Below are 26,042 nucleotides of genomic sequence, written 5' to 3' on the forward strand. Positions count from 1 at the left end.
GAGACACCTGAACTTTGGAGAGGGTATTGGTCTTATACTGTTTAAGAAGATATTTTTCGTAGTTAAACCCTAAGGTCCTTTTAAAAAATATATATGACATTATTAATGCCTACGAAAATTGGTATATGGTTTCTCCGTCAGAAATAAAGAAATACATGGTTCGAACAGTGCACGGGTATACAGCCGGTTCATAGTGTCCAACGGGCACAATATTTCAGCGATCAGACACGTCGCTATCGTCAGGTGCGCTGACGAACTGAGCTCCTGAGGGTGGCCGGCCGATTTAAATCCCCTCCCCCCGCGGGCCGCTCTCTTCGCCGTCCGCGCCCTCGCGCCGGCGGGCGCGAAGACGCCCTCAGGAGCTCAGTTCGTCAGCGCACTTGACGATGGCGACATGTCTGGTCGCCGAAATATTGTGCCCGTTGGACACTATGAACCGGCAGTATACCCTTGGACTGTTCGAGCAAAAGATACGCCGGGAGAAACTGAAGAATTACAAAGAAATACGTGTTTCAGCATTTCTGGAAATTTAACCTCTTTGGGATGAAATAGAAGGTGAAAGTTTTTTTTAAATAAATAATTATTAAAGAACTACTAAAGTATTTTTAAAGTTACACCTATGGAAATTGATATTTCACTCCTTGGTTACAACTAAAAAAAAACGTGTTTCAGTGTTTTTGGAAATTGAACACTTAAAGGGGTGAAATATGGGATAAGAGTTTTTGTGGAACTATTTCAATAGGCAAGCAGTTTTGAAGCTTAATGTATGAAAATTTATTTTTAACTACTCGTTACAAATAAAAAATACGCATTTCACTGTTTTTGAAAATTCAACTCTTAAGGGGATGAAGTAGAGGGTGAAATATTTTATGGAAATATTTCATTGTGAAAGCATTTTTAAACCTAAGTCTTTGAAAACTGGTGTTTTAGCTTCCCAATTAGAAAAAAACATGCATTTATCACTGTTTTTGTAAATTCAATAGGGAATGAAACTTTTTAAGAATATATTTGTTATATTAAAGAAATTTTAAAGATAAGTCTGTGAGAACTGGTATTTCACTTCTCGATTAGATATTAAGAAACATGAGTCAGGCGACGAAGTGACTATGAAAATACCATCACCAGAACGCAAAAGGCACGATTAACAAAGCCTTGGACTCCAGGTACCAAAAACGATTTCTGGTCATAAGTACATTCGGTAAAGACCATATTCTGTGGACCTAATTAGTGTAAAAACTTTAGAAGGCGTTTTAATTTGTGAACTACGTAAAAAAACTGTGCAGACCAGACAGTCTTCTTGAGTGAAACAGCAGGCACGAAGCAAGTTTTATGATATAAACGCAGAGTACATCCCTTATTTTATTAGCAGAGACATTCTTACAGTAAGATACTTAGTAATGTGTCCAAGTCCCCTATACGGCAAAAGTTCATAGAAAAGCAGAATTCGGTCACGAGAGTTAACAGTGCTCTTGTTGACAAGAGGTGTAATTTTTTTGTTTAATTTGACGAGAATTGAGTCTGTGAGAGTATAAATTCCCTTCACTATACAGACGCTTTTACGGAAGCCAAATGAGTTGTTCTTAAAAGTTTATTATCAGAAAAGAGGTTGAACGTTCTTCTTCTTATTTTGCTTGTGCCTTTCTCCCGTGGTTTCCTGTCGCCACCCTGAACTTCCCCCCCCCCCCCCCCCTTCCCCGCTGGATGGAAGTAGTGTACCCCAGCTGTCTGCGTCTAGTGTAATCTATGGAATAGTGCGAACGAGTTCTGATGTCTGCAGGTCGTGTAACTGAGGTTGAATGTGGGGACCAGCCCGGTATTTACCTAGTGGGAAGACGAAAACCGCCTAAAAACCACATCCAGGCTGACTGGCACACCGGCCTTCATCAGTAATCCGCCACGCGGATTTGATCCGGAGCTGGCGCACCTACCCGAGTCCGGGAAGCAGAGCATTAGAGCTCTCGGCTAACCTGGCGGATCACAAAAGTGGTTCAATTTTGTTTATAAATTAAAATTGTTTGAGAATACAGGAAGGAAGGAGATGGCACTGTCATAAGGTGTTAGTTAGTTACACTTTTATGAAATTGGTGAAGAAAGTCATGGGATAGCAATATGCGCATATACAGGCGGCGGCAGTGTCGCTTACACAAGATGTAAAAGGGCACTGCATTCGCGAAACTGTCATTTGTTCTGGTGGTTCATGTGATAGGCTTTCCGACGAGATTATGGTCGCACGACAGGAATTAACAGACTTTGTAGGCGGAATCGTAGTTGGAGCTAGACGCATGGAACATTCCATGATTCAGTATTCCGATATCCACAGTGTCTAGAGTGCGCCGAGAGTACCACATTTCAGTCATTACCTCTGACCGCGGACCACTCAGTGGCTGACCGCATTCAGTTAACGCCCGAGAGCTTCGGCGTTTGCGCAGCGTTGTCAGTGCCAACAGACAAGCAACACTGCGTGGAATAACCGCAAAAATCGAAGTGGGATGTACGACGAACGCGTCCGTTGGGACAGAGCGGTGAAATTTGCCTTTGCTAACAGTACAACATCGCTTGCAACACCCCACCTGCACTCGTCACCATATCGGTTGGATGCTAGACGACTGGAAAACCGTGGCCTGGTCACATGTTTCCCGCTTTCCTTTGGTAAGAACTTATGGGGGCTACTGGTCTGACGCAGGCTTCACAAGGAACCATAATGGTGTTGAGTTTGCTTACGTGGAATGGAGTGGGTTCTCTGGCGAACCGACCATTGACTGGAAATGGTGATTTTTGATTATTTGAAGAGTATTTGTAACAATTCATGGAGCTCATGTTCCCAAACATGTCACCAGGCCGCAATTGTTTGTGATTGGTTTGAAGAACATTATGGACAATTAAAACTTTGAGGTTCGCCGATGACATTGTACTTCTGTCAGAGACAGAAAAGGACTTGGAAGAGCAGCTGAACAGAATGGACAGTGTCTTGAAAGGAGGGTATAAGATGAGCATCAACAAAAGCAAAACGAGGATAATGGAGTGTAGTCGAATTAAGTCGGGTGATGCTCAAGGAATTAGATTAGGAAATGAGACACATAAAGTAGTAAAGGAGTTTTGCTATATGGGGAGCAAAATAACTGATGATGGTCGAAGTAGGGAGTATATAAAATGTAGACTGGCAATGGTAAGGTAAGCGTTTCTGAAGAAGACAAATTTGTTAACATCGAGTATAGATTTAAGTGTCAGGAAGTCTCTTTCTGAAAGTTTTTGTATGGAGTGTAGCCATGTATGGAAGTGAAACATGGACGATAAATAGTTTAGACAAGAAGAGAATAGAAGCTTTCGAAACGTGGTGCTACAGAAGAATGCCGAAGATTAGATGGGTAGATCACATAACTAATGATGAGGTATTGAATAGAATTGGGGAGAAGAGGAGCTTGTGGCACAACTTGACTAGAAGAAGGGATCGGTTGGTAGGACATGTTCTGAGGCATCAAGGGATCATCAATTTAGTACTGGAGGGCAGCGTGGCAGGAAAACTTGGAGGGTAAAAATCGTAGAGGGAGACCAAGAGATGAATACACTAAACAGATTCAGAAGGATGTAGGCTGCAGTAGGTGCTGGGACATGAAGAAGCTTGCACAGGATAGAGTATCATGGAGAGCTGCATCAAACCAGTCTCAGCACTGAAGACCACAACAACAACATGGACAATTCGAACAAATGAATTGGCTTCCCATATTGGCCGGCGTGAATCGTATCGAACATTTATGGAACATAATCGAATGATCAGTTCGTGCACAAAATCCTACACTGGCCATACTTCCGCAGTTATGGGCGGCTATAGAGGCCGTATGGCTCAATATTTCTGCAGGGGACTTCCAACGACTTCTTCACTCCATGCCACGTAGTCTTCCTGGACTATGCTGGGCAAAAGCAGGTTCGACAGGGTATCAGGAGGTTTCCCATCACCTTTGGCATCTCAGTGTATATCATCCTACAGAATCACCAAAGGAAGGTGATTATATAATCTACTATATTACAAGCTGTACACTGGTGATGCCAGTCTGTATAGCTAACACTGCTGTTTTTATATGGTGCTTTGACATTGTGTTTAGAGCGAGAGTATTTATGTAAGTTCTCCATTTTTTTTATTTCTAATATGTTTTTGTAACGTTTTCTCTCCTATTTACAGTGCCAACAAGTATCTCTGACGGAGGTCCATATCATGGGCTCCTACCCAACACGTTGCAGCTCCCCGAGTGACGAAAGTGAATTCAGCAGTGATACAGCTTCAGAACCTGAACGAAGTGAAGGGTGTTTCGTGGCAAATGATGAAGCGTGTTCGAGTAGTACATCGAGCCAAGCATCTCTGTCAGCTGTCTGTTCCGGTCTCAGCAGTGCAGTCAAACTGCAGTCCCAACAGGAGTTGGAAGCGAGTGTTCCCGAGGTGCCTGACAGCACAGCATGCAGCTTGGACGCCTGGCGTGTCAGCATTGATGACTTGCCGGATGAGATACTGATAAAAATCTTTTCTCACATGTCTTTCAGTGAGCTGATGGATGTGATAAAGAAAGTGTGCACCCGGTGGGAGAGGCTGTCGCAAGATGCATATTTGTGGTCTGACAAGACGTATTTAATAACGTAAGAAATCTGTCGCTTTATAAAATGAAATTTCTTATAGCTGTATGCCAGGAGAGAATATTCAGAAACAACATTTTCTTTTAATCTGATACAGATATGAAACGTGTAAATCCTCTCTTTTCGCGATGGATGTTGTGAGTATTTTTGTATTACATTCAAATGAGCTCCAGTTCTATAATTGTACGAAAAGCATTTAAACCAACCTTCCGTAGTCAGTCTTGTGAATCATATGAATGGTTTTTGTTTATGTCTGACTGGTGTAGCGCCAGTTGCTTCGTTGGCGTAGACTGTTGTGGTCTTTACAGATTTTTTTTGTTTATCTGAAAGCGAATTTTTTCGCTGTTCACAAACTGCAACACCTTCTAAACTTTTCACGATAATTAAAGGCATATAACGATGGTCGTTTGGCAATGCTCTTATGATCAAAAAGCGACTCTGGTAGCTGGAGTCCAAGGTTTTTGTTATGCCTTTTGCGATTTGTAGTGATATTTCCATAGAAACTATCATCCCCTTACACACACTTCTTTATATCTAACCGAGAAGTAAAAATACCAGTTGAAAAGTTTTAGCTTAAAATATTTTAATATTACGAAATATTTTCTTAAAAATTTTCAACCCCTATTCCACCTTTTTAGCGGCTGGATTTCCAAAACCAGTAAAACAAATACTTTTTTTCTAACTGAGAAGTCAAATACCAATTTTTGTAGATGTGCCTTAATAATACTGTAGTAGTTCTTTAATAACGACTTATTTAAAGAAAACTTTCAGGCACTATTTCACGGCCATAGGGGTCAAATTTCCAAAAAAGGTGAAACATATATTTTATTATTTCCAGAAAAGGTAAAACATAGACTACTGGACATTAAAATTGCAACACCAAGAAGATTATACTAGAACTGGCATGTGATTACAGTTTCACGCAATTTGGGTGCATAGATCCTGAGAAATCAGTACCCAGAACAACCACCTCTGGCCGTAATAACGGCCTTGATGTGCCTCGGCATTGAGTCAAACAGAGCTTGGATGGCGTGTAAAGGTAAGGCTGCTATGCAGCTTCAACACGATACCACAGTTCATCAAGAGTAGTGATTGGCGTATTGTGACGAGTCAGTTGCTCTGCCACCATTGACCAGACGTTTTCAATTGGCGAGAGATTTTGAGAATGTGCTGGCCAGGACAGCAGGCGAACATTTTCTGTATCCAGAAAGGCCCGTAGTGGACCTGCAACATGCGGTCGTGCATTACCTGCTGAAATGTAGGATTTCGCAGGGATCGAATGAAGGGTAAAGCCACGGGTCGTAATACACCTGAAATGTAACGTCCACTGTTCAAAGTGCCGTCAGTACGAACAAGAGGTGACCGAGACGAGTAACCAATGGCACCCCATACCATCACGCGGGGTGATACGCCAGTATGGCGATGACGAATACCCGCTTCCAATGTGCGTTCAGCGCGATATCGCCAAACACGGATGCGACCATCATGATGCTTTTAACAGAACCTGGTTTCATCCGAAAAAATGACGTTTTGCCATCCGTGCACCCAGGTTCGTCGTTGAGTACACCATCGCAGACGCTCATGTCTGTGATACAGCGTCAAGGGTAACCTTAGCCATGGTCTCCGAGCTGATGGTCCATCCTGCTGCAAACGTCGTCGAACTGTTCTTGCAGAAGGTTTTTGTCTTGCAAACGTCCCCATCTTTTGACTCAGGGATCGAGACGTGGCTGCACGGTCCGTTACAGCCATGCGGATAAGATGCTTGTCATCTTGACTGCTAGTGTTACGAGGCCGTTGGGATCAAGCACGGCGTTCCGAATTACCCTCCGGAACCCACAGATTCCATATTCTCCTAACATTTATTGGATGTCGACCAACGAGAGCAGCAATATCGCGATATGATAAACCGCAATCGCGATAGGCTACAATCCAACCTTTATCAGAGTCGGAAATGGCATGGTACGCATTTCTCCTCCTTACACGAAGCATCTCAACAACGTTTCAACAGGCAACGCCGGTCAACTGCTGTTCGTGTATGAGAAATCGGTAGGAAACTTTCTTCATCTCAGCACGTTGGAGGTGTCGCCAGCGCCGCCAACCTTGTGTGAATGCTGTGAAAAGCTAAGCATTTGCATATCACGGCATCTTCTTCCTGTCCGTTAATTTTCGCGTCTGCAGCACGTCATCTTCGTGGAGTAGCAATTTTAATGGCCAGTAGTGTAACATAACCAAATATTTTCTCAAAAATTTTCAACCCCTATTCCACCCTGTCAGCGGTTGGATTTCCAAAACCGGTAAAACACGTACTTTCTTTGTAACTGAGAAGTCAAATACCAATTTTTATAGATGTGCCTTAAAAATACTGTAGTAGTTCTTTAATAAAGACTTATTTAAAGAAAACTTTCAGGCACTATTTCATGGCCATAGGGGTCAAATTTCCAAAAAAGGTGAAACATATATTGTATTATTTCCGGTAGAGAGAACAGATACAAATTTTCGTGGATCTAGCTTCAAAATTGCCTTAATAGCGACGTATTTTCAAAAATCTTTCCTACTCTATTTCACCCCCTATAGGAGTGAAATCTCGAATACTCTCCTCTTAAGCGACGTCTCCACTATAAGATCAACACTATGTTCAAATTTCAAGTTTCCATTCTTAGTGTTTTTGGGCTGGGCGGTGATGAGCGAGTCGGTCAGGACGCTGTCCTTCATATACGTAGAGATTATCGTAATTTACCACTGCTTTCCACTTACAATCGGATGTCTGTTTAATACATGTTTCCTAACTATTTTTTTAAACCGAAAGTTTCCTGAGCATATAATTTTAGACTTGAGCATTTACTGATTTAGCTGTAATTTTGTAGTTAGCACTGAACTCCCTTTTTTTTACTTCCAATAACATATGTGGAAGATGGGGTTGGCACTTTGGTTAAAAATCAAAGTCGAAATTGTATTCATCTTTCTTTTGTTTCATTTCACACTTCGTTGTCCGCTGTCTCTACAAAATTCATTAAAGGTCTTCTAATTGTAGGATTTCATATTTTCATTTCAAATGAATTCTACAGTAACCTCTGTGCGAGCATTTACAACTTCTTGCAATGAGCTCCACGTCAGAACGTATGTGCCATGGAATGTTGGCACCAGAACGACGAAAATGAATACAAATGAGTGACTTATGATGAAATTAATTATTGTAATCTGTATTAACATACTTTTGATACAATTGGTCTCCAATTTATAATTTTACATCAAATATTTTTGGCTGAATTTTCTTGGACTGTAATTCATCTAACCTCGGAATTGTATTATTCTGAATTTCAGTAGACAAAGTCCAAAAGTTAGTTCAACGGTCTCTTGAACGCAGGTGTCAACAGCTGTTCCGAATATGTCCTTTGTTATCACTACCTGTTTTGATTAATAACCATCACCACAGTATGGGAGTGAAAAGAACCTTTCTATTACACTATCAGATCGAGCGTACGTCAACATCGCTGTTTAATGTAGAGTTGAGCACTACACGTCACAATCCACTAAGCCAGTAGTATTGAAGTAGACCTGGAGCATTGTGTTGTCAGTAGAGAAGCAGTAACAAGAGCATTGGTTTGTCAGGAGAGCTTAGTGACTTTGAGTGTAGACAGATCATTGGATGTCATCCACGTAAAAAATTCATTCACCAGGGGCCCTTCAAATGCTGTACAAGTCGACTGTTGGTGACAAGATAATGAACTGGAAATACAAAGGAACAATTACAGCTGAACCAAGGCCAAGTAGACCTCATATACCGATGGACAGGGATCGCTGAGAATCGTGAAGGGTAGCTGTAAAAAAAAATCGCAGGATAGCGGTGGAAGGAAACACTCGTGTGTTCCAAAGTGTTACTGGAAGTTCATCTAGCACAATAGCCGTATATTGGGAGTTCTGGACGAGCAGCACCTCATAAGCCTCACATTTCTGTAATTAATGGTAAGCGACCCCTGAGCTGGTTAAAGAGTGGGTACTGGATGGGTGGAGCAAGTGATTTGGAGTTACGTGTCACGCTAGATACGGCAAAGAGGAATAGCTCAGTAGGCACTACAGCTGAAGAGAAATGGACATCTCTAAAAAGGTCAATCGTAGAACTGGATAGAGAAACATAGGTACAAAGAAAGTAACAGCGAAGAAAGCATGGGTAGCAAAAGAAATACTTCAGTTGATCATTGAGAGATGGAAGTACAAAAATGTACAGGGAAATTCAGGAATACAGAAATACAGGTCGCTGAGGAATAAAATAAACAGGAACTGCAGGGAAGCTAAGACGAAATGGCTACATGAAAAATACACTATGTGATCGAAAGTATCCCGACATCTGGCAGAAAATGACTTACAAGTTCGTGGCGCCCTCCATCGCGTTAGCCCACCCTCAGCCTTGATGACAACTTCCATTCTCAAAATGTTCGAATGTGTGTGAATTCTTAAGGGGCCAAACCGCTGAGGTCGTCGGTCCCTAGACTTACACACTACTTAAACCAAGAAACTTCCTGGCAGATTAAAACTGTGTGCCCGACAGAGACTCGAACTTGGGACCTTTGCCTTTTGCGGGCAAGTGCTCTACCATCTGAGCTACCCAAGCACGACTTATGCCCTATCCTCACAGATTTACTTGTGCCAGTACCTGCTGTGAAGACGGGCCGTGAGTCGTGCGTGGGTAGCTCAGTTGGTAGAGCACTTGCCCGCGAAAGGCAAAGGTCCCGAGTTCGAGTCTCGGTCCGGCACACAGTTTTAATCCGCCAGGAAGTTTCATATCAGCGCACACTCCGCTGCAGAGTGAAAAATCTCATTCTGGATACTTAAACTAACTTATACTAAGAACAACACACACACCCATGCCCGAGGGAGGACTGGTACCTCCGGCTGGAGGGGCTCCGCAGTCTGTGACTTGGGGCCTCAAACCGTACGTCCGTTCCGCGCGGCCCACTCCCACAGGCAACGTTCAATCAGGTGCTGGAAGGTTTCTTGCGGAACGGCAGCCCATTCTTCACGTAGTGCTGCACTGGGGAGAGGTATCGATGTCGGTCGGTGAGGGCTGGCATGAAGTCGGCGTTATAAAGCATCCCAAAAGTGTTCTGTAGGATTCATGTCAGGACTCTGTGAAGACCAGTCCATTACAGGGATGTTATTGTCTTGTAACGACTCCGCCACAGGCCGTGAATTATCAAAAGGTGCAATCGCTATCCCCGAATTGCTCTTCAACACTGGGAAGCGAGAAGGTGCTTAAAAAATCAATGTAGACCTGTGCTGTGATAGTGCCACGCACAACAAGGTGTGCAAGTCTCCTCCATGAAAAACACGTCTACACCATAACAACACCGCTTCCGAATTTTACTGTTGGCTCTACACACGCTGGCACATGACGTTCACTAGACATTCACTATACCCACACCCTGCCATCGGATCGCCATATTGTGTGCCGTGATTCGTCACTCCACACAACCTTTTTTCCACTGTTTAGTCACCCAATGTTTACGCTCCTTACACCAAGCGAGGCGTCGTTTGTCATTTACCGGCGCGATGTGTGGGTTATGAGCAGCCTCTTGACCATGAAATCCAAGTTTTCTCACCTCCCGCCTAACTGCTATAGTACTTGCAGTGGATCCTGATGCAGTTTGGAATTCCTGTGTGATGGTCTAGATAGATGTCTGCCTATAAAACATTACGACCATCTTCGACTGTCGGCGGTCTCTGTCAATCAACAGGCGTGGTCGGCCTGTGGGCTTTTGTGCTGTACGTGTCCCTTCACGTTTCTCTTCACTACCACATAGGAAACAGTGGATCTAGGGATGTTTAAGACTGTGGAAATTTCACGTACAGACGTATGACACAAGTGGCACCCAGTCACCTGACCACATTCGAAGTCTTCAGTTCCACGGAGAGCCCCATTCTGCTCTCTCACGATGTCTAATGACTACTGAGGTCGCTGATATGGAGTACCTCGCAGTAGGTGGCAGCACAATGCACATAATATGAAAACATTTACGCGACTGGCCATTAAAATTGCTACACTACGAAGATGACGTGCTACAGACGAGAAATTTTACCCACTGGAAGAACATGCTGTGATAAGCAAATGATTAGCTTTTCAGAGCATTCACACAAGGTTGGCACCGGTGGTGGCACCAAAAATGTGCTGACATGAGGAAAGTTCCCAACCGATTTCTCGTACACAAATAGCAGTTGACCGGCGTTGTCTGGTGAAATGCGTACCATAACGTCCCGACTTCGATAAAGGTCGGATTGTAGCCTATCGCGATTGCGGTTTATCGTATCGCGACATTGCTGCTCGAGTTGGTCGAGATCTAATGACTGTTAGCAGAATATTGAATCGGTGGATTCAGGAGGGTAATACGAATCGCCGTGCTGGATCCCAACGGACTCGTATCATCAGCAGTCGAGATGACAAGCATCTTATCCGCACGGCTGTAAAGGATTGTGCAGCCACGTCTCGCTCCCTGAGTCAACAGATGGGGACGCTTGCAAGACAACAACCATCTGCACGAACAGTTCGACGACGTTTGCAGCAGCACGAACTATCGCCTCGGAGGCCATGGCTGCGGTTACCCTTGACGATTCATCACAGACAGGAGCGCCTGCGATGGTGTACTCAACGACGAACTTGGATGCACAAATGGATGAATCCAGGTTCTGTTTACAGCATCATGATGGTCACATCCGTGTTTGGCGACATCGCGGTGAACGCACATTGGAAGCGTGTGTTCGTCATCGCCATACTGGCGTATCACCCGGCGTGATGGTATGGGGTGCCATTGGTTACACGTCTCGGTCACCTCTTGTTCGCATTGACGGCACTTTGAACAGTGGACGTTACATTTCAGATGTGTTACGACCCGTGGCTCTACCCTTCATTCGATCCCTTCGAAACCCTACATTTCAGCAGGATAATTCACGACCGCATTTTGCAGGTCCTGTACGGGCCATTCCGGACACAGAAAATGTTCGACTGCTGCCCTGGCCAGCACATTCTCCAGATCTCTCACCAACTGAAAACGTCTGGTCAATGGTGGCAGAGCAACTGGCTTTTCACAATACGCCAGTCACTACTCTTGATGAACTGTGGTATCGTGTTGAAGCTGCATGGGCAGCTGTACCTGTACACGCCATCCAAGCTCTGTTTGACTCAATGCCAAGGCGTATCAAGGCCGTTATTACGGCTAGAGGTGATTGTTCTGTGTACTGATTTCTCAGGATCTATGCACCCAAATTGCATGAAAATGTAATCACATGTCAGTTCTAGTATAATATATTTTTCCAATGAATACCCGCTTATTATCTGCATTTCTTCTGGGTGTAGCAATTTTAATGGCCAGTAGTGTTCTTTTGGGGGTGTGCAGATACTTTTGATCACATAGTATATGAACGAATCGAAAAAGATATTATTTTCGGATCAACTGACTCAGCATACAGGAAAGTCATAATAACCTTCAGTGAAATTAAAACCTAGGTGGCAACATTAAGAGTGCAATGTAGAGGACAGTGCGGATAGGTGGAAAGAGTATGTTGAAGGCCGCTATGAGGGGGAATATTTGTCTGATGTGATAGAAGAAAAAACATGAGTCCATTTAGAAGGGAATCCAGTATTAGAATCAGAATTTAAGAGAGCTTTGGTTGACTTGTGATCAAATAAGGCAGAACGAATAAATAACATTCCATCAGAAATTCTAAAATCATGGTGGGAAGTGGCGACAAAACGACTATTTACATTCATGTGTAGAGTGTATGAGTCTGGCGACATACCATCTGACTTACGGAAAAATATCATCCATTCAATTCCGAAGACTGTAAGAGGTGGCAAGTGCTAGAATTGTCGCACAATCACCTTAACAGCTCATGCATCCAAGTTGCTGACAAGAATGGAAAAGAAAATTGAGGACGTGTTAGATGACAATCAATTTGGCTTTAGAGAGTGTAACGGCACCAGAGAGGGAAGTCTGAGGTTGCGATTGATAATGGAAGCAAGACTAAAGAAAAATCTGGACACGTTCATAGGATTTGTCGATCTGGAGAGAGCGTCGACAGTGTAAAATGATGCAAGCTATTCGAAATTCTGAGAAAAATAGGGGTAAGCTATAGGGAAAGACGGGTAATATACAATATGTACAAGAGTCAAGAGGAAATAATAAGAGTGGACGCGCATTTTATAGGAAGCAGAGCCGTACGACGTGCAGTAGGGCTATGGCCACCAAACCTTTGCGGTGTTCAAGCCAACCTGTGGGTTTATGCCAGCTTAACCTCCTTTTCCTATTAGAGAAATGTGCTTATGTCATTGAAATAAGGCTTTTAACATTTATTCTAACAAAGAGCTGTGTGCTATTTTATGCATGGCACAAGTAAACAGACTCCTCAAATGTATGGGTAACCATGTTGTACTAAATTTGGAAGATGAAAGAGATGATAGGGAAATGAAAGTTGTTAAAATCATCCTGTCTTCTATTCATTATTTTGGTGATAATTTTTTCTGGCACGAATATGTAATGGAAAGTTATGGAAAAAGTGTCATCACTATTACACCAGTTAGATGCATAGTTGTTTTTGCTTTGTACATGGGGCTTTGTGAAATGCAAAGCTGAAATAAAAGCTGGAAACATTTCATATCCTGCAACAAGAAGCCTCCTACACTGCAGCGCCAGAGAAACTGGTAGAGGCATGTGTATACGTTAACAGGCATAACACAGCGGTGCGGTCGGCAACGCCTATATAAGACAAAAAGGTGGTGGTTAGTGTTTAACGTTCTGTCAACAACGAGGTCATGAGAGACGGAGCGCAAGTTCGGGTTAGGGAAGGATAGGGAGGGAACTCGGCCGTATCCTTTCAAAGGAACCATCCCGGCATTCGCCTGAAACGATTTAGGGAAATCACGGAAAACCTAAATCAGGATGGCTGGAGACGGGATTGAACCGTTGTCCTCCCAAATGCGAGTCCAGTGTGATAACCACTGCGCCACATCGCTCGGTAAGACAAAAAGGGTATGGAGCAGTTGTTAGATCGGTTACTGCTGCTAAAATGGCAGGTTATCCAGATCTAAGTGAGTTTGAAGGTAGTGTTTTAGTCGGCGAACGAGAGATAGGACACTGAATCTCCGAGGTAGAGATAAAGTGAGAATTTTGCCCTACGACCATTACACGAGTGTACCATGAATATCAGGAATTCGATAAAATATTAAATCTCAGACATAGCTGCGGGCGGGAAAAGATCCTGCAAGAACGGGACCTACGACAACTGAAGAGAATCGTTCAACGTCACGCAAGTGCAACCCTTCCACAAATTGCTGCAGATTTAAGTGCTGGGTCAGCGTGCGAACCATTCAGTGAAACGTCATCGATATGGGCTTTCCGAGCCGGAGGGCCACTCGTGTACCCTTGATGACTGCACGACACGAAGCTTCATGCGTCGCCTGGGCCTGTTAGCAACGACTTTGGTCTGTTGGTGACTGGAAACATGTTTCCTGCTCGGACGAGTCTTGTTTCAAGTTGTATTGACCAGATGGATGTATATGGGTATGGAGACAATCTCATGAATCCACGGACCCTGCATATCAGCAGAGGACTGTTCAGGCTGGTGGAGGCTTTGTAATGGTGTGGGGCGTGTGTAGATGGAGTAATATTGGACCCTTGATACGTCTCGATACGACTATGATAGGTGACTCGTATGTAAACAGCCTGTCTGATCAGCTGCATCCATTCATGTCCATTGTGCATTCCGACGGACTTCGGCAATTCAAAGAGGAGACTGCGACACCCCACACGTCCAGAATTGCAATAGACTGGCTCCAGGGACCATGGAGGTAGAATAAGGGGAGATGGCGCTACAGACTTACGCTGTAAGTTGTTTTCAAGCCAATGGACGGCGCCTGCCGCCATCTTGGATCCCCCAAAACATTAGCTGACGAGTGTTTACAATTAATTCTTGTTCGTTATTTCTGTCTTGTGCACGCAATATGTATGTTATATAGTAAATGTTACTATGTTTTAGTGAATAACACAGCATAAGGAATGCAACTTCAAATGTTTTTCTGGTCTTAAATGCGTATTAGACACAGTAATACGACACGAAAATATGACGCTTCTGGCCTCAGTACTGCAATTCCTTTTTGTTTATACACTTCGAAAAACCGAGAAGAGAAATATGTGCTATGAAAAGCGTCCTTTAGTAATCTATTTCTATTCACTTTCATTGTGTTTGTGTCGATAATTGATAAAGCCAGAACTCCAAAAGCAGTGATTGATAGTTTGGAGGCACCGATTTGGATTCGTTGCATTTTCAACTCAAATGCAAATTTTAAATGTTCAAGTTTGCAATAAACTTATCTTATTTCCTTTGGTGTCCCATAGATGTATGCAGGGACGATATAAACAAGCCAGCTGTCATGACACAAAATGAAAGATTTGTTACATTACGAAGGAAAAGAACGGAATTTAAGACTGTCAGGCCCATTGTAGTTTACACATCTGCTTTGTTCTTAAATTGTGCCTTCCAAGTAATATTCAGTGTGGCAAATAACAGCAATTTACAGGGTAACACGACAACACAGTGATTAGCCCGGACCTAGGTAGGGAACTTTGCTTTAACAAATATGTAACCCTTTAAGTACTTATAATTTAACCACTGTAACAGGCGTTCCACACATTTTACTGAAGATTTAATTAACTACATGTAGTTACATTACTTTTATATTAAATTATCGAATTTTAAAACATTAGTCCCCATTTCCAGGACATTTTTTGCCAGGACTTTTCAGTTACTTCGGAATAACCAAACACTGAAAACCAAGTGTATTGCTCACCTCCAGAGAGCTCTTCGTGTTGGACTGATAGGAAATCTAAAGTCAAATCACAGAAATAAAACCTTACTGTAAAACTTTACAGTGCATCAGAATTTCAAGTATATATACGAAAATAGCGCTTAAATAAGTCCACTTACGAATGAAATGTGATTTGTTTAAACTTCAGACTACGAGCAGAACGATTAGTACACCCATAAGCGACGCAAGCCGGTATTTTTTTTTTTTTTATCAAATCACTTCACGACTACACGGAATCAAACCATCAGAAGCGAATGTTTTGGGGTAGCTAACATGGCGGATCTTCACTTGGGTTGGCTTCAAGTTTGTGACGTGATGACAACTCCTCTTATTTTTACCTCCATGCCAGGGACATTCTTTTGAGTTTAAACACTCCCGCTGTCCACCAAACTTTCCAGACATGAACATTATTGAGCATATCTGGGATGCGTAGCAACATTATATTCTGGACAAATACATTGATCAGCCAAAACATAGTGATCTCTGTCCGTTGCGACGTTGGATACTGCCTGGTGGCATTGTGGGAACATGGCAGGGTAACAAAAGTTTGTAAGCGGGGAAGACACAGGCTGTCCACCAAACTTTCCAGACATGAACATTATTGAGCATATCTGGGATCCGTAGCAACATTATATTCTGGACAAATACATTGATCAGCCAAAACATAGTGACCTCTGTCCGTTGCGACGTTGGATACTGCCTGGTGGCATTGTGGGAACATGGCAGGGTAACAAAAGTTTGTAAGCGGGGAAGACACAGGTGGGGGATGACCCTAGTGATGATATGGGCTGCAAATGGGGAAATCATTTGAGATAAGCGACTCTGTCAAAGGGCAGATTATTATTACGCAGAGCCTGTGAACGAGAAACTCGAAAACGGCGAAGCTGGCCGAATGTTCACGTTATGCAGCCGTGAGCATCTACGGAAAGAGGTAAAAGGACAGTGGAACCACCACTAGGTGCTAAATGGCTGAACGTCCATGACTCTCCACAGAACGCGGGGTTCGGAGGCTTGTCTGATCTGTAAAGTAGGATCGATAGTGATCTGTGGCACAAGTGTTTTGTAACACGCCGTTCATAGTATATTGTTGAACATGTAGTTCCGCTACAGACCATCCTTATGTGTTCACATGTTGGCCCAAGGACATCGCAAGTTACGACTGCAGTGGGCGCGGGACCATCGGGATTTGCCGTCGATCACTGGAAACGTGTTGACTCTTCGGGTGACTCACATTTCTGTTACACTAGGTCGGTGGTCGTCTCCACAAACGCCGTCATCGAAGTGAACGGCGGCTCGAAACGTGCAGCACGCACGCTGGTGGGAGCAGTGTTGTGCTGCGGGAGACATCCTCCTGAGCTTGCACGCGACCTGTAGTAATCGAAGACAGGCTGTCAGCTTCGAACCATCTGCATGCCTTCACATTTGACGTCTTCCCCAACGGTGTTGTCATCTTTCAGCAGTACAATTGTCCGTGTCTCGGAGCCAGAACCGTGCTACAGTAGTTTCAGGAACATTATAATGAACCCATATTGATGTCATGGCGACCGTATTGGCCTGACGTAAATCTTATGGAGCCCATCTGGGTCGCTGTTAGGCACCATCACCGCGTACTCAAATCAGAGGCCCGTTATTTATGCGAATTCAAAATGGTTTCAATGGCTCTAAGCACTAAGGGACTTAACATCTGAGGTCATCAGTCCCCTAGACTTAGAACTACTTAAACCTAACTAACCTAACGACATCACACACATCTATGCCCTAGGCAGGATTCGAACCTGTGACCATAGCAGCAGCGCGGTTCCGGACTGAAGCGCCTAGAACCGCTAGGCCATAAGGCCGGCTATGCGAATTACGAGGTGCATTCAAATTCTAAGGCCTCCGATTTCTTTTCTCCGGACTGGAAAGAGATAGAAACATGCGCATTGTTTTAAAATGAGGCCGCATTCATTGTCAATGCGTCCCAGAGATGGCAGCACCGTACGCGGATGGAATTTTACCGCCAGCGGCGAGAATGAGAAATGTTTTAAATACTTAAAATGGCGACGTTTTCCTTACTTGAACAGCGTGCAATCATCCGTTTTCTGAATTTGCGTGGTGTGAAACCAATTGAAATTCATCGGCAGTTGAAGGAGACGTGGTGATGGAGTTATGGATGTGTCGAAAGTGCGTTCGTGGGTGCGACAGTTTAATGAAGGCAGAACATCATGTGACAACAAACCGAAACAACCTCGGGCTCGCACAAGCCGGTCTGATGACATGGTCGAGAAAGTGGAGAGAATTGTTTTGGGAGATCGCCGAATGACTGTTGAACAGATCGCCTCCAGAGTTGGCATTTCTGTGGGTTCTGTGCACACAATCCTGCATGACGACCTGAAAATGCGAAAAGTGTCATCCAGGTGGGTGCCACGAATGCTGACGGACGACCACACGGCTACCCGTGTGGCATGTTGCCAAGCAATGTTGACGCGCAATGACAGCATGAATGGGACTTTCTTTTCATCAGTTGTGACAATGGATGAGACGTGGATGCCACTTTTCAATCCTGAAACAAAACGCCTGTCAGCTCAATGGAAGCACACAGATTCACCACCACCAAAAAAAAATTCGGGTAACCGCCAGTACTGAAAAAATGATGGTGTCCATGTTCTGGGACACCGAGGGCGTAATACTTACCCATTGCGTTGCAAAGGGCAATACGGTAACAGGTGCATCCTACGAAAATGTTTTGAGCAACAAATTCCTTCCTGCACTGCAACAAAAATGTCCGGGAAGGGCTGCGCGCGTGCTGTTTCACCGAGACAACGCACCCGCACATCGAGCTAACGTTACGCAACAGTTTCTTCGTGATAACAACTTTGAAGTGATTCCTCATGCTCCCTACTCACCTGACCTGGCTCCTAGTGACTTTTGGCTTTTTCCGACAATGAAAGACACTCTCCGTGGCCGCACATTCACCAGCCGTGCTGCTATTGCCTCAGCGACCTAAAGAAGCCCTCGCCGCTCCTATGGAATCATGGCGCCAGCGTTGTGAAAAATGTGTACGTCTGCAGGGCGATTACGTCGAGAAGTAACGCCAGTTTCATCGATTTCGGGTGAGTAGTTAATTAGAAAAAAAAATCGGAGGCCTTAGAACTTGAATGCACCTCGTACATGATATGTGCGTAGACATCTAATACCACTCACTAATCGTCTAATTGCCAAAAAGTTGAACTGTTCAAGTACAGTGATTGATAATGTCGCTAAACTGGGCTCAGAAAATTACCTGAAGCATCGAAAGGGCTACTTTTACGCAAAAGGGCCACAAATCGTTGTTCCTCTCAGCTTGTTGCTGACACACAGTTGCCTGTAGCTGCTAGACATATGTAGCCAATTTTTTCACGTGACAAACCTCTTGCATTCAAGAGTCGAGTGCAGAAACCTTCCCTAACATCCAAACATTAACAGGCTACACTGGGGTTTGCTATAAAAAACATGGACTTCAGCATGCGATAAAGTGGTCTTCAGTGATGAGAAGATGTTCAGTTTGGATGGACGGGATGGATTTCAATGTTATTGGCATGATCTGAGAACAGAACAGCAGTTAAGAATGAGCTGAAGTTTTGATGATGGAACTTTTATGATTCGGGCAGCCCTATGCGCTAAAGCTAAGTCACGTATTGCTTGACTGAACACTGGTATGAACTCCAACATGTGCACTGTGGTCCTAGAGACAGAACTGATTAGAATGCATGAAGACTTAGGGAAAAAAACTCTAATCTTTCAACAATATATTGCGCCTGTATGTATTTCTGCTACAACAAAATGTGGTTTGAAGATAAAGATTTCTATGTCTTGATCTGTCCTGCAAGTAGCCTCGATTTGAATCGCCTGAAGAACCTTTAAGGAATACCTGCAACGAGTGTTTATTCCAATGGAAGGCAATTTGAGACCTATGTGAGCTGAAAAGTGCGATACGAGAAGAGCGGGCGAGAGTTTCACTTCAGGAACTACAAATCCTAACTGAATCAACGCCGAAGTGCATTTTTGAGGTAATTAAGAAGAACGGAGGTTGGACAAAGTACCAGCAGTGCAATAACACAACAGAACAGTTGGTGCCTTTATGCCAGTTTCCATCCATGAACTGAAAACAACGTATTTTGTTATTCGTTTTATGAATGATGTAATTCCATCGTGACTGTCTTGTATATATCTACTACTTCCACAGTAAATGCAATAAATGTATGGTTCAGACATCGTGTTATTACTTTCGTGGAACCCTGCACTACTGTATATTGTAACTAATTGCATGTTTCTTCCTCACTGACAATTCCAAAAAGAGAGGCGGTGTTCTGAAGTCATCTCATGTAAAACTGTATTATTTTCTGACAGAAGGGGGTGCGTTCTCAGTTCTGACTGTTGGAAGGCAGACAAGACTGATCAGCAGGCAGTCCAGACTATCAGCAATTGCCCAAACCTCCGTAGTGTTTGCATGTGGCGTGGTGCCAAATCCCGTGTCTTCCGTGCACTCTACAACAGGTGCCACAGACTCTCTGAGCTGTACCTCCATCCCAGACAGAAGCTCAGCTATGAGGTAAGTTTAAAATAAGTTTCAAAGTCCTTGCTGGTGCCTAATTTGGAGACTATCTCCTTTTTAACAAGTGTCTTTTGTTCTCTCTCTCTCTCTCTCTCTAAGCTGTTGGCAGTGATATGTAATCCTATGTTCAGTTATCCTACCAACGGTTACACAGTGCAAGCATTCAGGACCTGTGTTTGCTTCCTAGCTGAAAAACAATATTTGGTAACAGCCCTTAGTCGTAAGTGCAATTGTTTGCTTAAAATTTGGTCTTCTGCTGAAGGGAATAGTGGGAAACGGCATTGAAATTCTCCAGCGTTGACTGATTTTCTGATGAAGAAAAGGTATTCATCACGTTCCCATCTAACACAAAGCAAAAAACTGGGAATCATTATCAGCTCAAAACCTGATTTAAAATTAACCTCATTAATAATGAAGGCAGCAGAAGATCAAGTAGGTAAAAGGACGAGGGCTAATAGAAATCCTTGAGTAACAGAAGTGGTATTGAATTTAATTGATGAAAGAATGAAAATATAAAATATGCACTAAATGAAGCAGGCAGAAAGGAATACAAACGTATCAAAAATGAGATCGACAGAAAGTGCAAAATGGCTTAGCAGAGATGGCTAGACGACAAATGTAAGGATGTGGAGGCACATATCACTAGGGGTAAGATACACTCCTGGAAATTGAAATAAGAACAAAATGAATTCATTGTCCAGATACATCACATGATCACACTGACAGAACCACAGGCACATAGACACAGGCAACAGAGCATGCACAATGTCGGCACTAGTACAGTGTATATCCACCATTCGCAGCAATGCAGGCTGCCATTCTCCCGTGGAGACGATCGTAGAGATGCTGGATGTAGTCCTGTGGAACGGCTTGCCATGCCATTTCTTCAGTAGTGACATGGGCGAAAAACCTGGGGCTTAAATTAAATGCAAAAAAGACGCAAGTAATCTTAATAGCCCATCAGAAATTAATAAGTTCAGATTTCCGCGAACGGCTACCTCCTATTCTGCTCGACGGTACTCCAATACCACATCAGAAAACAGTGAAGAACTTGGGTGTAACTTTGGACGAGCATCTCAACTGGGCGGAGAATACAGTCGCAGTGTGCCGAAAGACGTCTGCTTGTCTCTATGCTCTCAAAAAGTTTCGGAACATATTCCCACAGGACTTGAAACGCCAGCTCGTACAAGCACTCGTTCTACCGAACCTCCACTATTGTGATGTGATTCAACAAGGCATGAGTAGTGAAAACAAAAGACGGCTAGAGCTAACCATGAATGCCTGTGTGCGTTACACCTGCAACATTCGCCGATATGATCATGTTAGTGCTTCATACTCCGAGCTAGGGTGGCTGCGGCCGGACAAACTGCGTGACTACCACACTCTATGTCTACTTCACCGACTCCTCATCGCGCAAGCACCCCAGTACCTAGCTTCAGAGATTAAAATCCTGTCATGCCATCATAATCGAAACACGAGGTCACTCTTATCTGGTATCCTAACTGTACCCACTCACAAAACAAAAACTTTTGCAAACTCCTTCTCAGTTGCCGCTGTCCGCCTCTGGAACAAACTGCCCCTTACCTTGAGGAAAATTCAGTCTCCTGTTGCTTTTAAGAAGAAGTTGAAGCATTTCCTACTATCATCCGCATAAAATTCTCCACAAAATTAATGTGCAAGGCCAATCCTCTCATCTGTCAAATAGCAAAGCTAGTGTCTCCTATCTTGCTCCTGAGATGCCTTCCTCTTCATCTATCTCTATTAGACACGCAGTCTCCTTTTCCTTCTATATTTTCCTTAATTATGTTTCATCATGTCTCTCTATTCTTCTCCTCGCTTCACCATGAGTCTCCCTCATACTCCCTGCTGCCAGCACTCCTATCTTAAATCTTTCTCTTCAATAATGTATTTTTCGAGGTGTACCTTTCTAATTGTTTATCTCACTTTTTGTATTAGATGTAGTTTAACATGCCTACTGAAACATATGACTGTAAAATAAGTAGAATGCCTGGTTAGATGTAAGAGAGGGCCTGATGGCCCTAATCTTGCCAGGTTAAATAAATAAATAAATAAATAAATAAATAAATAAATAAATTTCCACCTGGCGCCTCAGTTGGACCAGCGTTCGTGCTGGACGTGCAGACTGCATGAGACGACGCTTCATCCAGTCCCAAACATGTTCAATGGGGGACAGATCCGGAGATCTTGCTGGCCAGGGTAGTTGACTTACACCTTCTAGAGCACGTTGGGTGGCACGGGATACATGCAGACGTGCATTGTCCTGTTGGAACAGCAAGTTCCCTTGCCGGTCTAGGAATGGTAGAACGATGGGTTCGATGACGGTTTGGATGTACCGTGCACTATTCAGTGTCCCCTCGACGATCACCAGAGGTGTACGGCCAGTGTAGGAGATCGCTCCCCACACCATGATACCGGGTGTAGGCCCTGTGTGCCTCAGTCGTATGCAGTCCTGATTGTGGCGCTCACCTGCACGGCGCCAAACACGCATACGACCATCATTGGCACAAAGGCAGAAGCGACTCTCATCGCTGAAGACGACACGTCTCCATTCGTCCCTCCATTCACGCATGTCGCGACACCACTGGAGGCGGGCTGCACGATGTTGGGGCGTGAGCGGAAGACGGCTTAACGTTGTGCGGGACCGTAGCCCAGCTTCATGGAGACGGTTGCGAATGGTCCTCGCCGATACCCCAGGAGCAACAGTGTCCCTAATTTGCTGGGAAGTGGCGGTGTGGTCCCCTACGGCACTGCGTAGGATCCTACGGTCTTGGCGTGCATCCGTGTGTCGCTGCGGTCCGGTCCCAGGTCGACGGGCACGTGCACCTTCCGCCGACTACTGGCGACAACATCGATGTACTGTGGAGACCTCACGCCCCACGTGTTGAGCAATTCGGCGGTACGTCCACCCGGCCTCCCGCATGCCCACTATACGCCCTCGCTCAAAGTCCGTCAACTGCACATACGGTTCACGTCCACGCTGTCACGGCATGTTACCAGTGTTAAAGACTGCGATGGAGCTCCGTATGCCACGGCAAACTGGCTGACACTGACGGCGGCGGTGCACAAATGCTGCGCAGCTAGCGCCATTCGACGGCCAACACCGCGGTTCCTGGTGTGTCCGCTGTGCCGTGCGTGTGATCATTGCTTGTACAGCCCTCTTGCAGTGTCCGGAGCAAGTATGGTGGGTCTGACACACCAGTGTCAATGTGTTCTTTTTTCCATTTCCAGGAGTGTAGATACTGCCTACAGGAAAATTAAATAGACCTTTGGAGATAAGAGAACCACTTGTATGAACATCAAGAGCTCAGATGGAAACCCAGTTCTAAGCAAAGAAGGGAAAGCATAAAGATGGAAGGAGCATATAGAGGGTCTATACAAGGGCGATGTACTTGAGGACAATATTATAGAAATGGAAGAGGATGTAGATGAAGATGAAATGGAAGATATGATACTGCGTCAAGAGTTTGACAGAGCACTGAAAGACCTGGGTCGAAAAAAGGCCCCGGGCGTAGACAACATTCCATTGGAACTACTGATAGCCTTGGGAGAGCAAGTCCTGACAAAACTCTACCATCTGGTGAGCAAGATGTATGAGACAGGCGAAATACCCTCACACTTCAAGAAGAATATAATAATTCTAGTCCCAATGAAAGCAGGTGCTGACAGATGTGAAAATTATCGAACTATCAGTTTATAAGACACGGCTGCAAAATACTAGCACGAATTCTTTACAGACGAATGGAAAAACTGGCACAAGGTGACCTCGGGGAAGATCAGTTTGGATTCTGTAGAAATGTAAGAACACGTGAGGCAGTACTGACCCTACGACTTATCTTAGATAATAGATTAAGGAAAGGCAAACCTATGTTTCTAGTATTTGTAGACATAGAGAAATTCTGGAAGTGTCAGGGGTAAAATACAGGGAGCGAAAGGCTATTTACAATTTGTACAGAAACAAGATAGCAGTTATAAGAGTCGAGAGGTATGAAAGGGAAGCAGTGGTTGCGAAGGGAGTGAGACAGGCTTGTAGCCTATCCCCAATGTTATTCAATCTGTATATTGAGCAAGCAGTAATGGAAACAAAACAAAATTTCGGAGTAGGAATTAAAAATCCATGGAGAAGAAATAAAAACTTTGAGGTTTGCCGATGACATTGTAATTCTGTCAGAGACAGCAAACGACCTGGAAGAGCAGCTGAAAGGAATGGACAATGTCTAAAAAGGAGGATATAAGATGAACTGAACAAAAGCAAAACGAGGATAATGGAATATAGTCTAATTAAATCAGGTGATGCTGAGGGAATTAGATTAGGAAATGAGACACTTAAAGTAGTAAATGAGTTTTGCTATTTGGGGAGCAAAATAACTGATGATGGTCGAAGTAGAGAGGATATAAAATGTAGACTGACAATGGTAAGAAAAGTGTTTCACAAGAAGAGAATTTTGTTAACATTGGGTATAGATTTAAGTGTCAGGAAGTCGTTTCTGAAAGTATTTGTGTGGAGTGTAGCCATCTATGGAAGTGAAACGTGGACGATAAATAGCTTTGACAAGAAGAGAATAGGAGCTTTCGAAATGTGGTGCTACAGACGAATACTGAAGATTAGATGGGTAGATCACATAACTAATGAGGAGGTATAAAATAGAGTTGGAGAAAAAAGAAATTTGTGGCGTATCCTGACTAGAAGAAGGGATCGGATGGTAGGGCATATTCTGAGGCATCAAGGGATCACCTATTTAGTATTGGAGGACAGCGTGGAGGGTAAAAATCGTAGAGGGAGATCAAGAGAAGAATACACTAAGCAGATTCAGAATGATGTAGGTTTCAGTAGGTACTGGGAGATGAAGAAGCTTGCACAGGATAGAGTAGTATGGAGACCTGCATCAAGCCAGTCTCTGGACTGAGGGCCACAACAACAACAACCATTCCTACAAATTATCCTATTGTGCTGATTGAAGGGTTGAAAAACTTACAAAAAATTGTTATTTTAAATAATTAATTTATAATTTGAATGTTTCCAAAATGTCTAAAACTCTAAGAGTTCACTATGTTTGACCTAATACATCTTTAACAAGCTAAAATATTTGTTGACAACATGATAGCACTCTTATATTTAGCCATGTAATGATTGTCAGAATTTTTTCTGTTGAAATAGAATGTATGTAGCAGGCCTTGTTTCGTTTTTGCTTTCTCTTCCTCAAGCTGAAATAATTTATTTTTAGTGAAATAAACTGGTCACTTTAGTCAGCACAGCTTAAACTGAGTCTTAAATAACGAATTTCCACATATAAAGGTTTAAATTCCACATTTCTCAAATCTGCATTGTAGCATGTTGCAACTAACATTTTGACCAGAATGTTTAAAAAATTGATTATTAATTTCCTATGTAGTTATTGTTATCTGTCTCACATGAATTAATAGTACAATTAACCTTGAAGAATGTTATGTTTAAGTATTATATGACCCCCAAGCTAAAAACCACTTCCACATTAATTATACAATAAAATTTTAATTACTGTTATGTGTCTCAAATGAATTAATATGATGATTAACCTTGAAGAATGCTATGGTTAAGTACATATATAAAGCAACGTCCATCAAACCAACAACTTTTCTTTTGATTTACAACACTATATTTAGTTGATATACTCACAAATAGCACTAAGCTGTAGACTAATAGTTTACTGTTAATGCAGTGATCTGATTTAGTTTCTAAAGGAAAGTTACTTCACTTGACTCGTTTCACTTCCCTGAATATTCTCCTTCTTAATGTACACTACGTTAGTGATGAATGAGTGTATTAACTAGTTAGGAATAAATGAATACTTCACTTCTTCATGCTATTCGATTTTCAAAATGGTGACTAAGGCAGAATTGAAACACCTGTGTTGGTAGTCTCTGATTACTCTCCACATGTCAGGAGATCAAACAGTAGGACCATAATTATCTTTAGAAATGTTCACCGAGGATGAC

At 43.4% G+C, this 26,042-nt stretch overlaps 1 protein-coding gene across 1 annotated transcript in view; it reads left to right on the top strand.

The window, feature by feature from the left end:
* LOC126293425 (F-box/LRR-repeat protein 7-like) overlaps window positions 1-26,042 on the top strand; it is a 133,841-nt gene that overhangs the window by 37,246 nt on the left and 70,553 nt on the right. Inside the window, exons 2-3 of the mRNA XM_049986648.1 lie at window positions 4,178-4,626; window positions 19,844-20,045. Of these exons, the coding sequence (XP_049842605.1) occupies window positions 4,211-4,626; window positions 19,844-20,045 (618 nt within the window). The 5' untranslated portion in view covers window positions 4,178-4,210. The remainder of the gene's footprint in view (window positions 1-4,177; window positions 4,627-19,843; window positions 20,046-26,042) is intronic.

This window comes from Schistocerca gregaria, chromosome 10 (genome assembly GCF_023897955.1).
Source record: "Schistocerca gregaria isolate iqSchGreg1 chromosome 10, iqSchGreg1.2, whole genome shotgun sequence".
Taxonomy (NCBI): Eukaryota; Metazoa; Arthropoda; class Insecta; order Orthoptera; family Acrididae; genus Schistocerca; species Schistocerca gregaria.